Source organism: Gossypium arboreum, chromosome 12, assembly GCF_025698485.1.
Source record: "Gossypium arboreum isolate Shixiya-1 chromosome 12, ASM2569848v2, whole genome shotgun sequence".
NCBI lineage: Eukaryota > Viridiplantae > Streptophyta > Magnoliopsida > Malvales > Malvaceae > Gossypium > Gossypium arboreum.
Window position 1 is genome coordinate 113107723 of NC_069081.1, and position 14231 is coordinate 113121953.

Consider the following 14231-nt stretch of genomic DNA (forward strand, 5'->3'; position numbering starts at 1 on the left):
TTAATATATGATAAAATTATTATTTCATCTCAAAAATGCTAGAATTTCAATTTACTCATTCTAAACATATAAACTGATATAATGATAAAATTACATTTTAACTCTCATAAAAATATACAACTTAATCTCAACCCTAAAAAATATTAAATTTACCCTCATAACTATTTATATAACTCAATAATCACAAAAATAGGCATGCTTGTGAATGAAATAATTTCCCATCAAATAATAGTAAATGATATTATTATATATAACATACAAAGAAATAATTTTAATACAATATAATAACAAACTTTAGAATTATAATTGTAGAATTTATGCAAATTATTTATTAAATAAAAATATATTTTAAATTTATTTGTAAATGTCCTTAATTTTATAATACTTAATTGAAAATATATGTTAATATTGAAAACTAACTAGATTAAAAATACATCAAATTAATTTATAAAATTTTGTTAGAAAATATTAATTAAATAAAGTAAAAAAAAGCAACTTAAATCTTCTCAATTTCAAGATTTTCATTTCTGTCAAAAAAAATATATTTTTATTTCTCAATATATTTACAACTAATCCTCAATATATAAACTTATTGAGGAAAATTAATAATTGCATATTAAATATCTCCCCAATAAGGAAAAACAGAAGAAAGCAAAATCCATGTGAAGTTTTAGTGGTACATATAAATTAAATTTTACACCTAAAAATATAATTAAAATTTCCCAAAGCTGGTTAACCCAAAAACCCAACCCTTCTCAAACCCCCATCGTCATTGCTAAAACCCGAAGTTAAGGGATGAAATGGGGTTTAAATTCCATAAATAACTAAGTTTGAATAAGAGCGTTTTAAGATTTTAGCCTTTCCACCTAAGGGGTGAAGGGCCGCCCGTATTGTGTTGGGCAGCTACCTAAGAATTTGCTCCTCATTTTGGGGCAAGAAGAAGCTACAGCAAAGATAAACATAAAGAAATTTTGGGTAAATCAAGGAGCTTATAGCTTTGTGGCTTCCATAGGGAAGTTTGTTATATAAATTGAAAATCTCAAGGGGAAAATGAAAACTAGCAACGACGATGGGGGATTTGAAGAAATTTTATTTGTTTTTTTATTAGGTAGGAATTAGGTGCAAATTTTAATCTACATGTATCAATTAAAATTTGACATGTGGATTTGTTTTTTATTGTCTATTCTAAATTCAGAAGAAATTATTGAGGCTGTAATTAATTATTTTAGTTATTCATGAATTAAATTATTTTATTCTTTAAGAAACATCAATTTGGGAGGAAATTAAGACATCGTTTTATTTTTAGACAATTTGTGAGAAAATTTAGATAAAAGAATTAAAATATAAAAATATTATATTTTTTATTGATATAAGGAATTTTTAATATTTGATTATGTTTTGAATTTGTCATATACAAATATAAATAGATTTGAGTAAAATCGAAGACTCATGTTTCCAACCAAGTTTAAATAGTTATATATTAATATCATGAATGAGATTTAACATGATTCAATCCATAAACATGATTAACGAAGAGGATTTAGAGCAAGGTTTGAGATAGAAAGTATAATTAGTGGAAGGGTTGAATAATTAATATACCCTATCCCTAATAATTAAAAGGAAGAAAATGATGGTGGGTTCTTTTCCATCACAAGAAAGACCAATATTCTTAAGGAACTTGACCATACTTTTAAAAGAAGAAGATTACCCCTTTAATCAAACCCACAAAACAAGACTTAAAGTAGTAAGGGACTCCTTTTTGTATTTGGGTTAGAAGGGGGTATGTGTATATAGGATCATATTTACAAATAATAATTAAAGGAAAAGTGGAAACATTTTGAATCTTTTCCAACGACTTGGAGCAAAAGGGAAGCTTAGATAAGTGCCCTACAAATCTAGAGAGACGAGTGATTGAAAGAAATTTTGTAGATTTTGACAGCAACCTATAATATATTAACATATATTTATTTTGATTTTGTTCCTTCCATACCAAAATATTGCCCTTTGGTTTCACTTTGCACTCCACAATTTTATTCTCTTCCAAATAAAGGTGGGAATGATTAATATGGGCATTGGTCCCACAATCCTTAAGCCACACTCCAAATCCAATCACACATTGGTGAGGTCAGTCAAGGTTGTAGGCTCCCCACCTCTTCCAATTATTACAAATTAATCACATATTTCTTTGTGAGATTAAATATGTAAACCAATCTTGCCAAATTTTAATTTTATTTCCTTGCTAATTCACATTTACTTCTTATTGTAGGAAAAATCACCAAACTCTAGACTAGTATTAAACATCAGTCTGGTGCATAGAAAATGATAGACATATATAACACATGTAAAAGTTTGGTCATAAATGAAACACAATTGGCAGTGGGATCATCCATCCCACATTTACTCTCACGTCTCACCACAATAATTGCATGGTCAAATCCATAATAAACTCCGGGAGCCTCTACCAGTTCTTTTCTTCTTTAGAATAGGGCTATGGTAGAGTGGAACCAAAGTCTAAATATTAGGGGGTTTGAATTTGATTCGAAATTTAGAGTTTTATATTTAGGTTAAGTTTTTTCTAATATTTATTTTTAGATTTGAATTCGATTAAGTTTATAGTATTGAAGTTCAAGTTTAGCTCGATAATTAAGCTTAGGGTCAATAATATATCTTAAGGGCAAATAACGTAATTTAATAATATTAAAATATTTAATATATATAATGAAAAGTTCAATAAAACTGGTAAGTCGTTCAAGCCGAGTATTACTTTGGGAAAAGTCAAGAAATTTTTTAGGAGAGCTAGGATTATGCTATATATTTATATGGGTTTTAAAATACAATTTCATCGTTACATTTTGATTTGTGTTTTTATAGTTTTTTGGAGAATTAAATCAAAATTTATTATTTTTTGGAGAGCCAGTTATCATGTATTAACTTAAGAAGTTATAGATTTTGGGAGATGTAAAATATAATTTTTTTCCAGATTCTTAGTTTTCAATTATGGAACTTCCAAAGTGAAAACATTTTGTTTTAAGTTGTTGTTATTGAAGCTTCCGATTTTGTCATGCTTTTGGAACATAAGAAGTGAATTACATAATGGTAAAAGCTCTATTCTCTCTTACATGAATCCCAATTGAAGTAAAAGAATATTCCAACACTGAAAGAAATTGGACCGAGGGAATTGGGCTCGAAATCCACGGCTTCGCCTAACTGAGTGATGGTGTGGGTTAGGAAGCAGGGCCCATTTTTGTTAAGGGTTGCTGTCATCACGATACAAACAAAATGTGAAAAAAGGTGATTTCTTGTTCAAGGGTTGGCCCTGAATCTCTTTGGATTTAGTTGAGCAACCGACACTGATGTTCACAAGATTCATTCCTTTTTAGTTCTGTGTTTTCCTTTTTTATTCCTTTGGGTACAAAATCATTTTTTTTCCTTCATCTTGTGATGAAGATAATGGACAGTAGAAAATAACAGTTTCAAATGTCCAAGAATAGCCCAAGCCATAGTCTCTATGGCCCGTAAATCATAACATGAAATCTTTGGCCCGTCCATCTCATACTTCCTAACACGGTACACGGACAAATTCCAAGCATGCATTCACTTATTTTAAACCCCAACAACAATAATACGTTTGCTGATTGTAAAAACCCATGGACTTTGCTGACTCGCATTGAAACGACAAAAAATCGTACATAATGACAAGGAAATTTCACATTTTAAAAAAAATAGAAACATTGGAAAAGCAAAACAAGATTATAAATCTCAACATCAGCAAACAAGGAATGGAACAAACATTATGGCTACGTTGTTTGCACTTCTGAATAGAATTAAAAAGGATGTGGCAACCATGGAATTGTCTCGACTTGTTAGAAATGGCTACTTATGGAAACAGGACAGTGGTCCATACAGGACCCCCAGCATTGACACAATTGCTTCAACGCAGAGGAGACCCATTTCTAGACCCCATGAAAACTAACAATACTCCCCTTCCTTCCTCCTTTTGCTTCCCACTAGTTTCCAAACCACCACAGCAAAAAAAGGCCGTTGCTGGCTTGTGCACCCAAAGCTTAACATTGCAGGCCCATCCGACATTGCCAACTGCCACATGGGGTTAAGTCAATTTCCAATTTGGAGTTGGCCCCACAATCTTATAATCCAGGACAAAGATCATTAAGACGAGGAAACATCTACGACTGGACTCATAACACAACATGGTTCACACAAATAGAAGTAATGAAATGTAAGGAAACGATTTGAGAAACAAAAAATAAGGCCGCATTACTCTGCATTTTATTTAAGTAGTGTACAACATTGCTACAGAAAAACGAATAAAGATCCTAGTAGCGGAAGCAGCAGACTTCTAAAAATTAGAGGTTGTGGAATGCCCAATTTCCTCGGTAAGAATTAAGATTTGAGTGGCGAACAAATTTACAAACGTAAATTTTACTAACCCGAATTCTACTTTTCAGCTTTTGCTGCATTAAGGTTGGTTCTCCAGCCATCGAAGGAAAAACACCCCGGGCCTGAGTGAGAACCATAAGAATCACAACTAGGACGTGCAATTTGCCCCAGTTTTGGAGGCCTGCACAAAGAATAAAAATATTAATGTCCTAAGCTTGGTTAATCTTCCGCTGCTACCCCTTAGTTGAATCGGTCATTTGGAATTTTATTGTTAGAACCCCCATTTAGAAGGAATGAAGTTAGCCAAGTCAAGCTCCAGAGTCAGGACCCAATCACCAGCCATCAGTTTCTGCACATCTATATCTTTGGAATTTTATTGTTGGAACCCCCATTTAGAAGGAATGAAGTTAGCCAAGTCAAGCTCCAGAGTCAGGACCCAATCACCAGCCATCAGTTTCTGCACATCTATAACTTCAAACCAGTCTGCTTTCTGAACCTAGATGTATTGGGCTTGGGCCTCTCACTTTAAGGCGCTTTGGACCTATCTCTGAAGGAGAATCCCTCTTGCGCTTTCCTAACTCCTGCTGGAACCTATCATTTCTGTGGTGCTCTCGCCGCCTGCTACTCATTCCTGCCTCACTGCCCATCTTCTTATATTTTATAGAAATGGGAATGGGAAGTGTGCCTCTTCCAAGTCTGTCCTTCACGGCATTCTCCAGAGCTTCTTTAGAATCAGAACTACAATTTGTATTGCGGTTTGGTTCGTCGTTTCTACAGCATTCAGATTCATATGCCACTGGTCGCCCACATCTTCCTTCATGTTGTAGTTTCTTTAATCGTTTGAACGCCTGCCATATGAATAAAAGGCATGAGGACAAGATAACTGAAGTCCCATTAAAGTGAATAAGCAAGGCAAGAACTGATTAAGCAAAATTCAGAAAGCAATATCAGAATAGTCATCCTCTACCAAACCATCAAAAAACTTCCCTGGAATACAACAGCAAATGAGTGATGAGATGCTTTCTCTAAAGTAAATCTATTATAGGGGCCCAGGTACAAATGACAATTACAAAACAGAAAGAAACCGGCCAATGACAAAGTAAAGACTACAATTTCTTTTTTTCCTTTTTTTTAATTTTATGCACAAAGACAAAAGGGAAATTTAAACAACAACAAAATGTTAAATCCCACTCAGTTGCTCTTGTTCTCCCCCACATCCCCTCCCAATTTTTTTTTTTCTAAAATGAAAATACAAAGATCATGATGGTCACAACCCAATATAAGTCCAACTCTTTCATCATTAAAAATATTGTAAAGTCAAAACATTTACCAAAACGGCCCTAAGCTAGGGCCTTTTTGAAGACAATGCTAAAAAATTGGGAAAATAACTAACAGCTAAGACTAATTTAACGGTCATTCAAAAGCTTGTCATCCTCTACCAAACCTTCAAAAAACTTCCCTGGAATACAACAGCAAATGAGTGATGAGATGCTTTCTCTAAAGTAAATCTATTATAGGGGCCCAGGTACAAATGACAATTACAAAACAGAAAGAAACCGGCCAATGACAAAGTAAAGACTACAATTTCTTTTTTTCCTTTTTTTTAATTTTATGCACAAAGACAAAAGGGAAAATTTAAACAACAACAAAATGTTAAATCCCACTCAGTTGCTCTTGTTCTCCCCCCCATCCCCTCCCAATTTTTTTTTTTCTAAAATGAAAATACAAAGATCATGATGGTCACAACCCAATATAAGTCCAACTCTTTCATCATTAAAAATATTGTCAAGTCAAAACATTTACCAAAATGGCCCTAAGCTAGGGCCTTTTTGGATTGAATCTTTAGTCCATCAGTGGTCTGAAGCAGTTTTGCCCTTTCCAGAAGGGGAGTGAAAGTTTAGGCCTTAAAAAGTAAGCGAACAGCAGTTCTACTCAGGTGTGGCATTCCCCCTGGACTTACCTAACGTCTAATAATTGCATCTTAAATTTCCATGGGCCCAATGATAAGTCAAAAGTTAAAGTTAAAACAAGGTTCTTTATAAAACCAAAGGCATCCCTGAAAGTTAAGATAGTAACTTTATAACAGACAAAATATAACTATGGGAAGCTAAAACTATACCTGGTGTTCTGAGTTCTTTGATGATATGGTATCATTCCCAAATCTTTTCTCAACCTTCGAAAAAGGACGTTTAACCCTAAATATTGGTGAATCGGAACTATCACTGTTTTCATCCACTATAGACCTGCTCACTGGGTCATGAACATTATCCTGATGGATACTTCGATGATCTTCACGTGACAAACAGGAAACAGACAATTCATATGTTTTCTCTGAGACTTCTTCAGGGAATCTTTCACCATTAATGCTTACTTGGTTAGCTACCCTCTGTACCTGCTTTGAGTATATACCAATTGCACACTTAATGGAGGAGCAGAAGATCATGTTCAGATTAAGAGGCTCAGTGGGCAGAGAGCTAGACTTACAGTTTTTGGTGACGATCCGACTTGCTCCAAATTAGTACAAAGACTTGATGTGGCAAAAGTAGAGAAAGCATCAATCAATTCAGGTTGAAATTTTCCATGGTTCATAGACGATATATGTTCTAGTGGTTGAACCATTGTATTTATTGGGGCAATATCAGGACCCAAAACAACATTAATCTCACAGTATGGAAAGTATCCATCCTCTACATCAGTCTGCAACTTATTTGACAGTGGAAACAAATACAAGTCATCACCATTTTCAACTTGTTGCTCGATTTCTTTTGATATGGCATCATCTTGCTCAAACTTCTTGGCAGCGGCCTCCATCTCTGCAACATCATCCCTCAAGAAAAGATAACGATAGCTCCCACATGGTAGGTTTAGTGACCTGATATCTGCAGAAGGCAATCAGCTCATCATAAGAAAAAATTATTTATCAAAGGGAAAACTACCAAAGCAAGGCAGGATCTGGGAAAGACTACCATGTCGCAGGCAAACAGGATGACCATTACAGCTGCAGTTAATGAAAGCAACATAACAATCGCGTTTGCATAAAGTGCAGACAATAGTTCTATAATAGTTTGGGGATATACTAGTGCATGCCCTTGATTTCATGACAGACCAACGCGCCCGGTGCACGAAACGCATTAGTTTTACAAACGAAACCTTGATGCAATGATGAGCAGCAAAGTCTGCCAGTGAATAATCCAAATCTTCCAGTTCTAAACTTGTATAGAGAAGCATTGCTTCTTTGCACAGAAGTTCCTCGTGAGGAAGGAGAGGTGCCCTGTTGAGATGTGCATAACGCAAGCTTGCTATAGCCCCTAAAGGAAACCAATCACCAATAGCAAAGTTCACAGCCTCACCACAGTTGAAACCTAAATGATTAAAGTTAGGAACATATTCATTAATTCTGTGGGAGCAAATATGAACAAATTAAGTAAAACATGCCTTACCATGACTAAATCCAGCATGATATGCCCTTGGAAAGGTAATTACAAACTCTCCCGGCTTCTGCACAGCCTTGTAGACAGAGACATCATGTTTCAACAAAATACTTGGAGGAAATAATGTCGTTTTACCCAAAAGCACATCAAAAGCTCCATCTTCACCATCCGCAGATAGGATATCATTAGTGTACACATGTTCTCTGACAACCTTCTCAAATTTTGATGCAGCATGACCAGGTATACCATACCAAGTTTTCGAAGCCCCGCAGTGATGATAATTAATGCTGCCACAAAAGAATAGGAGAAGGATTAGTTAAAGGATTAGTTAAAAGAAAACAACTGTAAAGGAACTTCATGTTTAATGACATTTTACCTATACAAATAATGATCCTCCACGTGCCAAGCAAACATACTAAATAGCATTCCTATGTAAAGCATAGGGTCAGTTACACCCTGAAACAAAGACCAGTTCAATTGAACAGGAGTATACATGTGAGAATCAATTATCTGTATGTATACAGTGCCAAATTGAGATTAGGATCATTTTGATACCGGAATTGCTGTTTCAAGAAGACGCAAGGTGGACTTTGGCAGCCGTGAGAGTCGCTGAAATCAAACAAAAGGAAGCATATAAGAAACAATTGAACCAGAATCCAGAACAGGGATAGAGCAAATCATGATAGTATTAGTATCAAATTGCTTCCTCAATTTAAATCGACCTTGAAATTACTAAATTCAAGAGAATTTTGAGAATCATACAACATTACTTTATCTGAAAAATGTCAATAAGTAATAACATAAATAACTACTTTCCCACTTATAACAGACCTTGGCAACTTGGGGATGGAATAGAGAGGTATCAACTCTGTTGGACCCTCCTGGAACCAATTTGCAACAGGAAACATTTAAGATATTACCAAACAGATACTGACAGGATGACTTAGATATAGCAGCTTTAACAACCACTGTGCTAGTTTGACAGGATCTATCTCCCTAGGACCACATATTAAGTCATAGTATCAATCTTAGTTGACAGGGTCTCCTGGAATTAAATTTTGAGACCACATCTATACTTCAGTTTATTCTGGACAGTCCACTAAATGACCAGTCTTACAGCGAAAGTCTTTTGATAAACTTTTTTGGCAGGAAAAGAGATCGTGGTTCCTTGTTTACAAACAAGTATAACTTATAGCCAAACGAGCATTGGAGCTTTGATTTCAATCCAACACATATGAACATCTAAACTTGTTACACTTTATGAAGCAAAGTGATAAGAAAGGATCAAAAAGACAACACAAGATCAGTCTATCAAGCATAATCTACAAAAAAAAAGTTACATGAATATCCAATAACATGACCCAAGAATGAGATTGGTTAGCTATGCAAAATAATAGCCATAGTACTTTTCTAAAATTCCACTATCATGGTAAAATTAAGCAAACAAAGCCCTACAAGAAGCATTCAAGGAGGAAAAAAAACTGAAAAGATGATAGTACTGAAATCAACACCTCCAAATTCCATTTGCTACTTCCAAGTGGGTCACTGGGAGAAGAAGAAAAGGCACTACCCTCAACATCACAAGCATATTCAACACTTTCTGTGTTCCCATAAGCAATTTCATGCCAAAATTCTTTTTCCAAGTAAGTTGCCGAAAGACAACCAGCACTATAATATCTACGACCAAACACCTTGTTCGCCATTTTCTCGAAATCACGAAATGTATAATTTCTGAAAAGTGATGCTCACATTCAAAACCAGAAAAATTGAAAAAAAATACTCAAGGCACAAAATAACATCTGTTTCAATAGAGTGAGCTCACATTCCACTCATGAAAAAGGTGACTTTGTCATCAGTATCCCACTCAGCAAGACGAAAAGGCTGTACTCTAGTTGTGAACTTGAATCCTACTTTCTCCTTCATCAATACAACTCCAGCGGGAACAGTAGCAACTAGAGGGGAAACAATCTTGCAAATACCTAAGAAGCATACACTCAAAATGCTTCAGTGTTTATCATTAAAAATCTAGAGGCAATTTATACAAAATTTCCTTCAAAACCAATTGATAGAGAGAGGAAGGATATCAAAAGTGTTGAAGCTAGAGACTAAAAGCAGAGAAGGTGTTACCATATCTTGAAGCTTCAGGAGCTATCTTCTGCAAATAGACCAAAGGATCTTCAAACTCTTCCTTTGTTGGGCAGTACACGGGACATTCTGGAATTTTCTCAGTCCATTCTAGATCACTCGTGTCAAACTTATCAACCTTGTTCTTAGAAAAGACATCATTCTCACATGAAGCGCTGTTTGACCTGGAAAATGATCCTGCATTCCCCTGTAACCTCATTCCACATGATGCTGAAATTCTCAGAGCATCTCCTCCACTTCTAGCCATCATATTTATGAGATAAGATGTCCCAGAGGAAGATTCTGATTTTATTTGTTGAAGCTTTTTATGCTTCAAAAACTCTAACCGGTTTTTAACCTCCTTTGACAAACGAACCCTTCCTTCCACCTATAAAAGGAGGCAGATAATTGCATTTAATATATATATATCAGTATATAGAAGCATACTTGAGAAAAATGTAGCAAGAATATAAGACTCGCCTCAATATTTATTATATACAAAGTTGACCACAATTCATGTCCATGCAGCTACAATATTTATAACACACTAAACACACACAGTCGACACCATTACTTTATAAGTTATAGCTAATTAGCTATACTAGTTCAAACTCTGCAGCAGATTAACTATATCAGCTCGACCAACGCAAAGCATAGATTTCAAAAGAGCTCTTAACAAACAAATATTATCTGATACTTCAGTAATTTGTTTGCGTTATTCTCTTGACAAAAATAAATGAAAAAAAAAAAAAACCTATTCAGGCCACACAATCAAAGATTGTGTTCAAAGGTGCAAAGGCCCAATCCAGTCCATCCATATAAGAACAGCTCAATAAATGTTAATGAAAGAGCACCTATAGCTGTATTTCAATCACTGTCACTAGACTAGACTATCCACTAATTAACAGAAAAAGGGAACCAAATTCATTCCGAAATGATACAGTCAAAAGAATAAATTTGAAAACATGCATAACCATTTGTACCGAAATCTGAGAACATAAACCGAAAATCCGACGTCAATCTGAACCGGGATAATTTCTAAGGCACACAGAAGATGGATGGTTGGCTGAATGGAAATCAAATCAAAGCCCCAATAATAGATTAAATTTATACCACCAAAATTTCCCATTAAAATCGTGCGTCAAAGTTTACAACCAGTTGAATTCATCATGCATAAATATGCCAAAAGTATAAAGTCAAACTATGAGTAATTACATATACCCGATAAAAAAACTAGACAATTTAAACAATAATACACGGTATTAACAGATCAGGTTTTTAAATAACAGTAACAATAAATTTACTTGAATAACTAGAATTTTATCCAATTTTATCCACAAAATTAAAAGACGCAGTGAAAATAAAGCTCGACTTTAAGAACAAATTCAACAAATACAAACGTGAATTCTCTTACTAATTGAAAAATAAATCATGATAGAAATATAGAAAATAAAGTCTGTAAAATTTTACTAATGAAAGATAAAAAATTTAAGGAAAACCTGTCCGATGTAAAATTTAACTAATGAAAAATAAATCACAGTATGAAATTTTCATCGAAGAAGATTAACTTTTCTAGATTTCAAATTTGAATTTCTATAATTCTCTAAAGATGTAGGAAAACTGTAGGAAGCGAGAACAGCTATTGAAAAGCTAAGAAACGGTTTCAGAATTAAAACAATGTCTACAACGACAAAGTAAATAGAACCAAGGAAAATTCATTAAAAATATAAAAGAAAAGAAATTTTGAAAGAACCCAACAGAAAAAATTAGCGTACCATCTCATGCCGCAATGGTTGTTCGCGCGCCACCGTTTTGCCGGGATTCACCAAAACAAACAATCCAATGGAAAATGAAAACAAGAAGAAGCCGCAAAATCAGCAAATACCAAACGTTAGGTCACGATCTTCGCCATATGCTATCAAAACAAAGTATCAAACGTCAACCAAACTCGCCACATTCGCACAACGAGACGCGTATACAACCGGACCTGGTCAAATTCGGAGATCCAAATCCGAATCACGAAAAGAAACGCCCGCACTATACGCGAAATTATCGAAAGTTGAAAGATGCTTTCCGGCAAATTTGACTCCCTTCGTCGGATAAATAGCAGTTTCCCGGTGGAGAGAAGCGGTTTTCCGGCAAAGGCAAGAGAGAAGCAAAAATGAGAAGCGGTGAGAGAAAACAGGAAAAGGGTAAGGCTTGGAAAAGCGGAAAAGAACTGCAAGAGGATGATTTATAACATTTTATACCCAAATATTAATATGCTTTATCCTTTAGATTAGCTTTAATAATTTTATTAATAAAATGAAATAAAAATATAATTTAAGAAACTCTAAAAGAAATGTAAAGAGGTGTAGTTGTGAAAGGCTGGAAAAGTGGTTGTGTTACTTGTTAGGTGTTTCAACCAAACGCCTTGCTTGCCGGCCAAAACGCGCTTTTTTGGCTTGGCGCGTTTATAAGGAACCTTCCAATTTTTTGTCTCTTTTTACCTCATTGCCCCTTTGAATTATTTTACGTATGTTTTGGTTAGGGCTTTTTTGTCAATCCAAAGGAACAGTGTAATCAAAGGTTTCTGTTTGGTCCTCCGTTTGGGTCAGAAATCAAAAAAGTGTGTGGAAGAATTGACATTATTACCTGTGCCCAACCCCAGGAGCTAAATAGTAAGTTTGCATCTCGATTGAATCTGGCCATCAACTGAATTTAATCAAATGGACGTTTAACGGCCAAAAAAAAAAAAAAAGTTAACGAACTCCATAGATCCGGCACAAATAGCTGGCGTGTACTTGGTAATTTGAACAGCTGAGTTGTACAGTAACAGCTTCACCTATCTTCTAGCTAGGCTACCATTGGATAAGGGTGCCCTTCGCTTTTTTTTTTTTTTTGTGTGTGTGTGAAATAATAAGGGTGCCCTTTCCGTACGCAAAAGAGGGTATTTTCGACTTCCTATAATCATTAAAGTTACCAGCCGAGACTCCACAAATAAGTGTGAACTCGAAACGTGGCCCAATCAAAGGGATTGATAAGACACGTTGCAGTAAGATTTGTTGTCGGGTTCCGCCGCTCATGCTCTGTGCTACTGTTCTGGAACAATTTTTTGAAAAATATTAGGGTTATCTTATAATATTATTTAAAAATAAAAAATTAAATCAAAACTAACCAAATCACACTGAATTGCTTTTATCTGAAGCAATGATCTTGATAATCAATTTTTGAAAATAATTTTATTTTATAATTTTAAAATTTCTATAACGTTATTTATTTTATATAATAAAATTAAATGAAAATTTTGAAATTAATACTATTGAGATCATTATAATTTTTAAATTTATACAAAATAAAATGAATATTCCAACCAGATAAAAACCTTAATATAAGGACAAAGCCAACATCATTTTCCGTTTTCCGTTTTTTAAAAAATTTTTAAGTTTGGCGGCTCTAATTATCAAAAAAGGGAACAGTTTGGCGGCTCACTTTTACACTCAGACAGTCAATGTTAGTCTTAAGCTCGCCGGCTTAGATTCTTAATAAGTTGGTCTTAAATATGTCAACCATCAACGATAAAATTTTCAACATTTATATTATAAATTCGTATTTTGATTATGAAATTAAAAAATTTACCAATAAAACAATAAAAAATGGGTAAAATTAACCACTTACTGTTTGACAGGAAATGACAAAAGATCCCTTTCTTTTTATTATTTCAAGTAACTGCCACAATAAAAGTACAACCATACCAACCACGCTGCTTCGGGTCTACGCTTTATGTTTTTTGCCAATTCTCGACAGCTGTCAAATTACGGTAAGTTAATAAGATTACGATTCTAGAAGGTTGAGTAATTGACGAAAATGCCAGCGTGAACAGTGCGAAATCACTTCAATGCCCCTTTCACAGTTTCACTTTTTGCATGTTTGGTGAGTTTATCTTTAATGTTTTAAGAGTATGATATATAATTCGAGTTGCTGGGCCACCTAAGAGCTTCTTAATTATATCCAAATCTTGTTTTCATGAAACCTAAAATCTTATTCAATCTGTTTTCAACCTTATAAATTTGATTCTTCCTAATTAGTATCCATATTTCTTAAAACATTTTATTTATTGACAGGAAAAACTATTAATAATATAACGTAATACATGTTGATTGAGTAACTTACATTTTGGTGATTTCTTCTTTCTTGGGTGATGAGATAAATTTTCCTAGAAAAAGGTAATATAGGGCAGGCCACTGCTCACAAGCAAGGGATGGGGACCCATGGTTAGTTAAAAGTTGGATGAGACTT

General features: G+C 34.4%; 1 protein-coding gene across 2 annotated transcripts; it reads right to left on the reverse strand.

The window, feature by feature from the left end:
* Positions 1-3780: 3780 nt before the first annotated feature.
* LOC108479933 (lysine-specific demethylase JMJ13) lies at positions 3781-12405 on the reverse strand. Of its 2 annotated transcripts, XR_008275899.1 has the most exons (12): positions 11729-12399; positions 9957-10341; positions 9652-9808; positions 9341-9560; positions 8385-8438; positions 8206-8285; positions 7839-8116; positions 7365-7760; positions 6883-7277; positions 6518-6790; positions 4449-5246; positions 3781-4095 (listed from the first exon to the last, which is right to left on the reverse strand). XR_008275899.1 is itself a non-coding variant. In XM_017782795.2 (11 exons), the coding sequence occupies exons 1-11, from the start codon at positions 11729-11731 to the stop codon at positions 4872-4874; spliced, it is 2616 nt and encodes an 871-aa protein (XP_017638284.1). In that variant the 5' UTR covers positions 11732-12405; the 3' UTR covers positions 4250-4871. The 2 variants fall into 2 exon arrangements, 1 of the variants encoding a protein (XP_017638284.1); XM_017782795.2 differs by lacking the exon at positions 3781-4095 and having other exon boundaries at positions 4250-5246; positions 11729-12405.
* Between the last annotated feature and the right edge of the window lie 1826 nt (positions 12406-14231).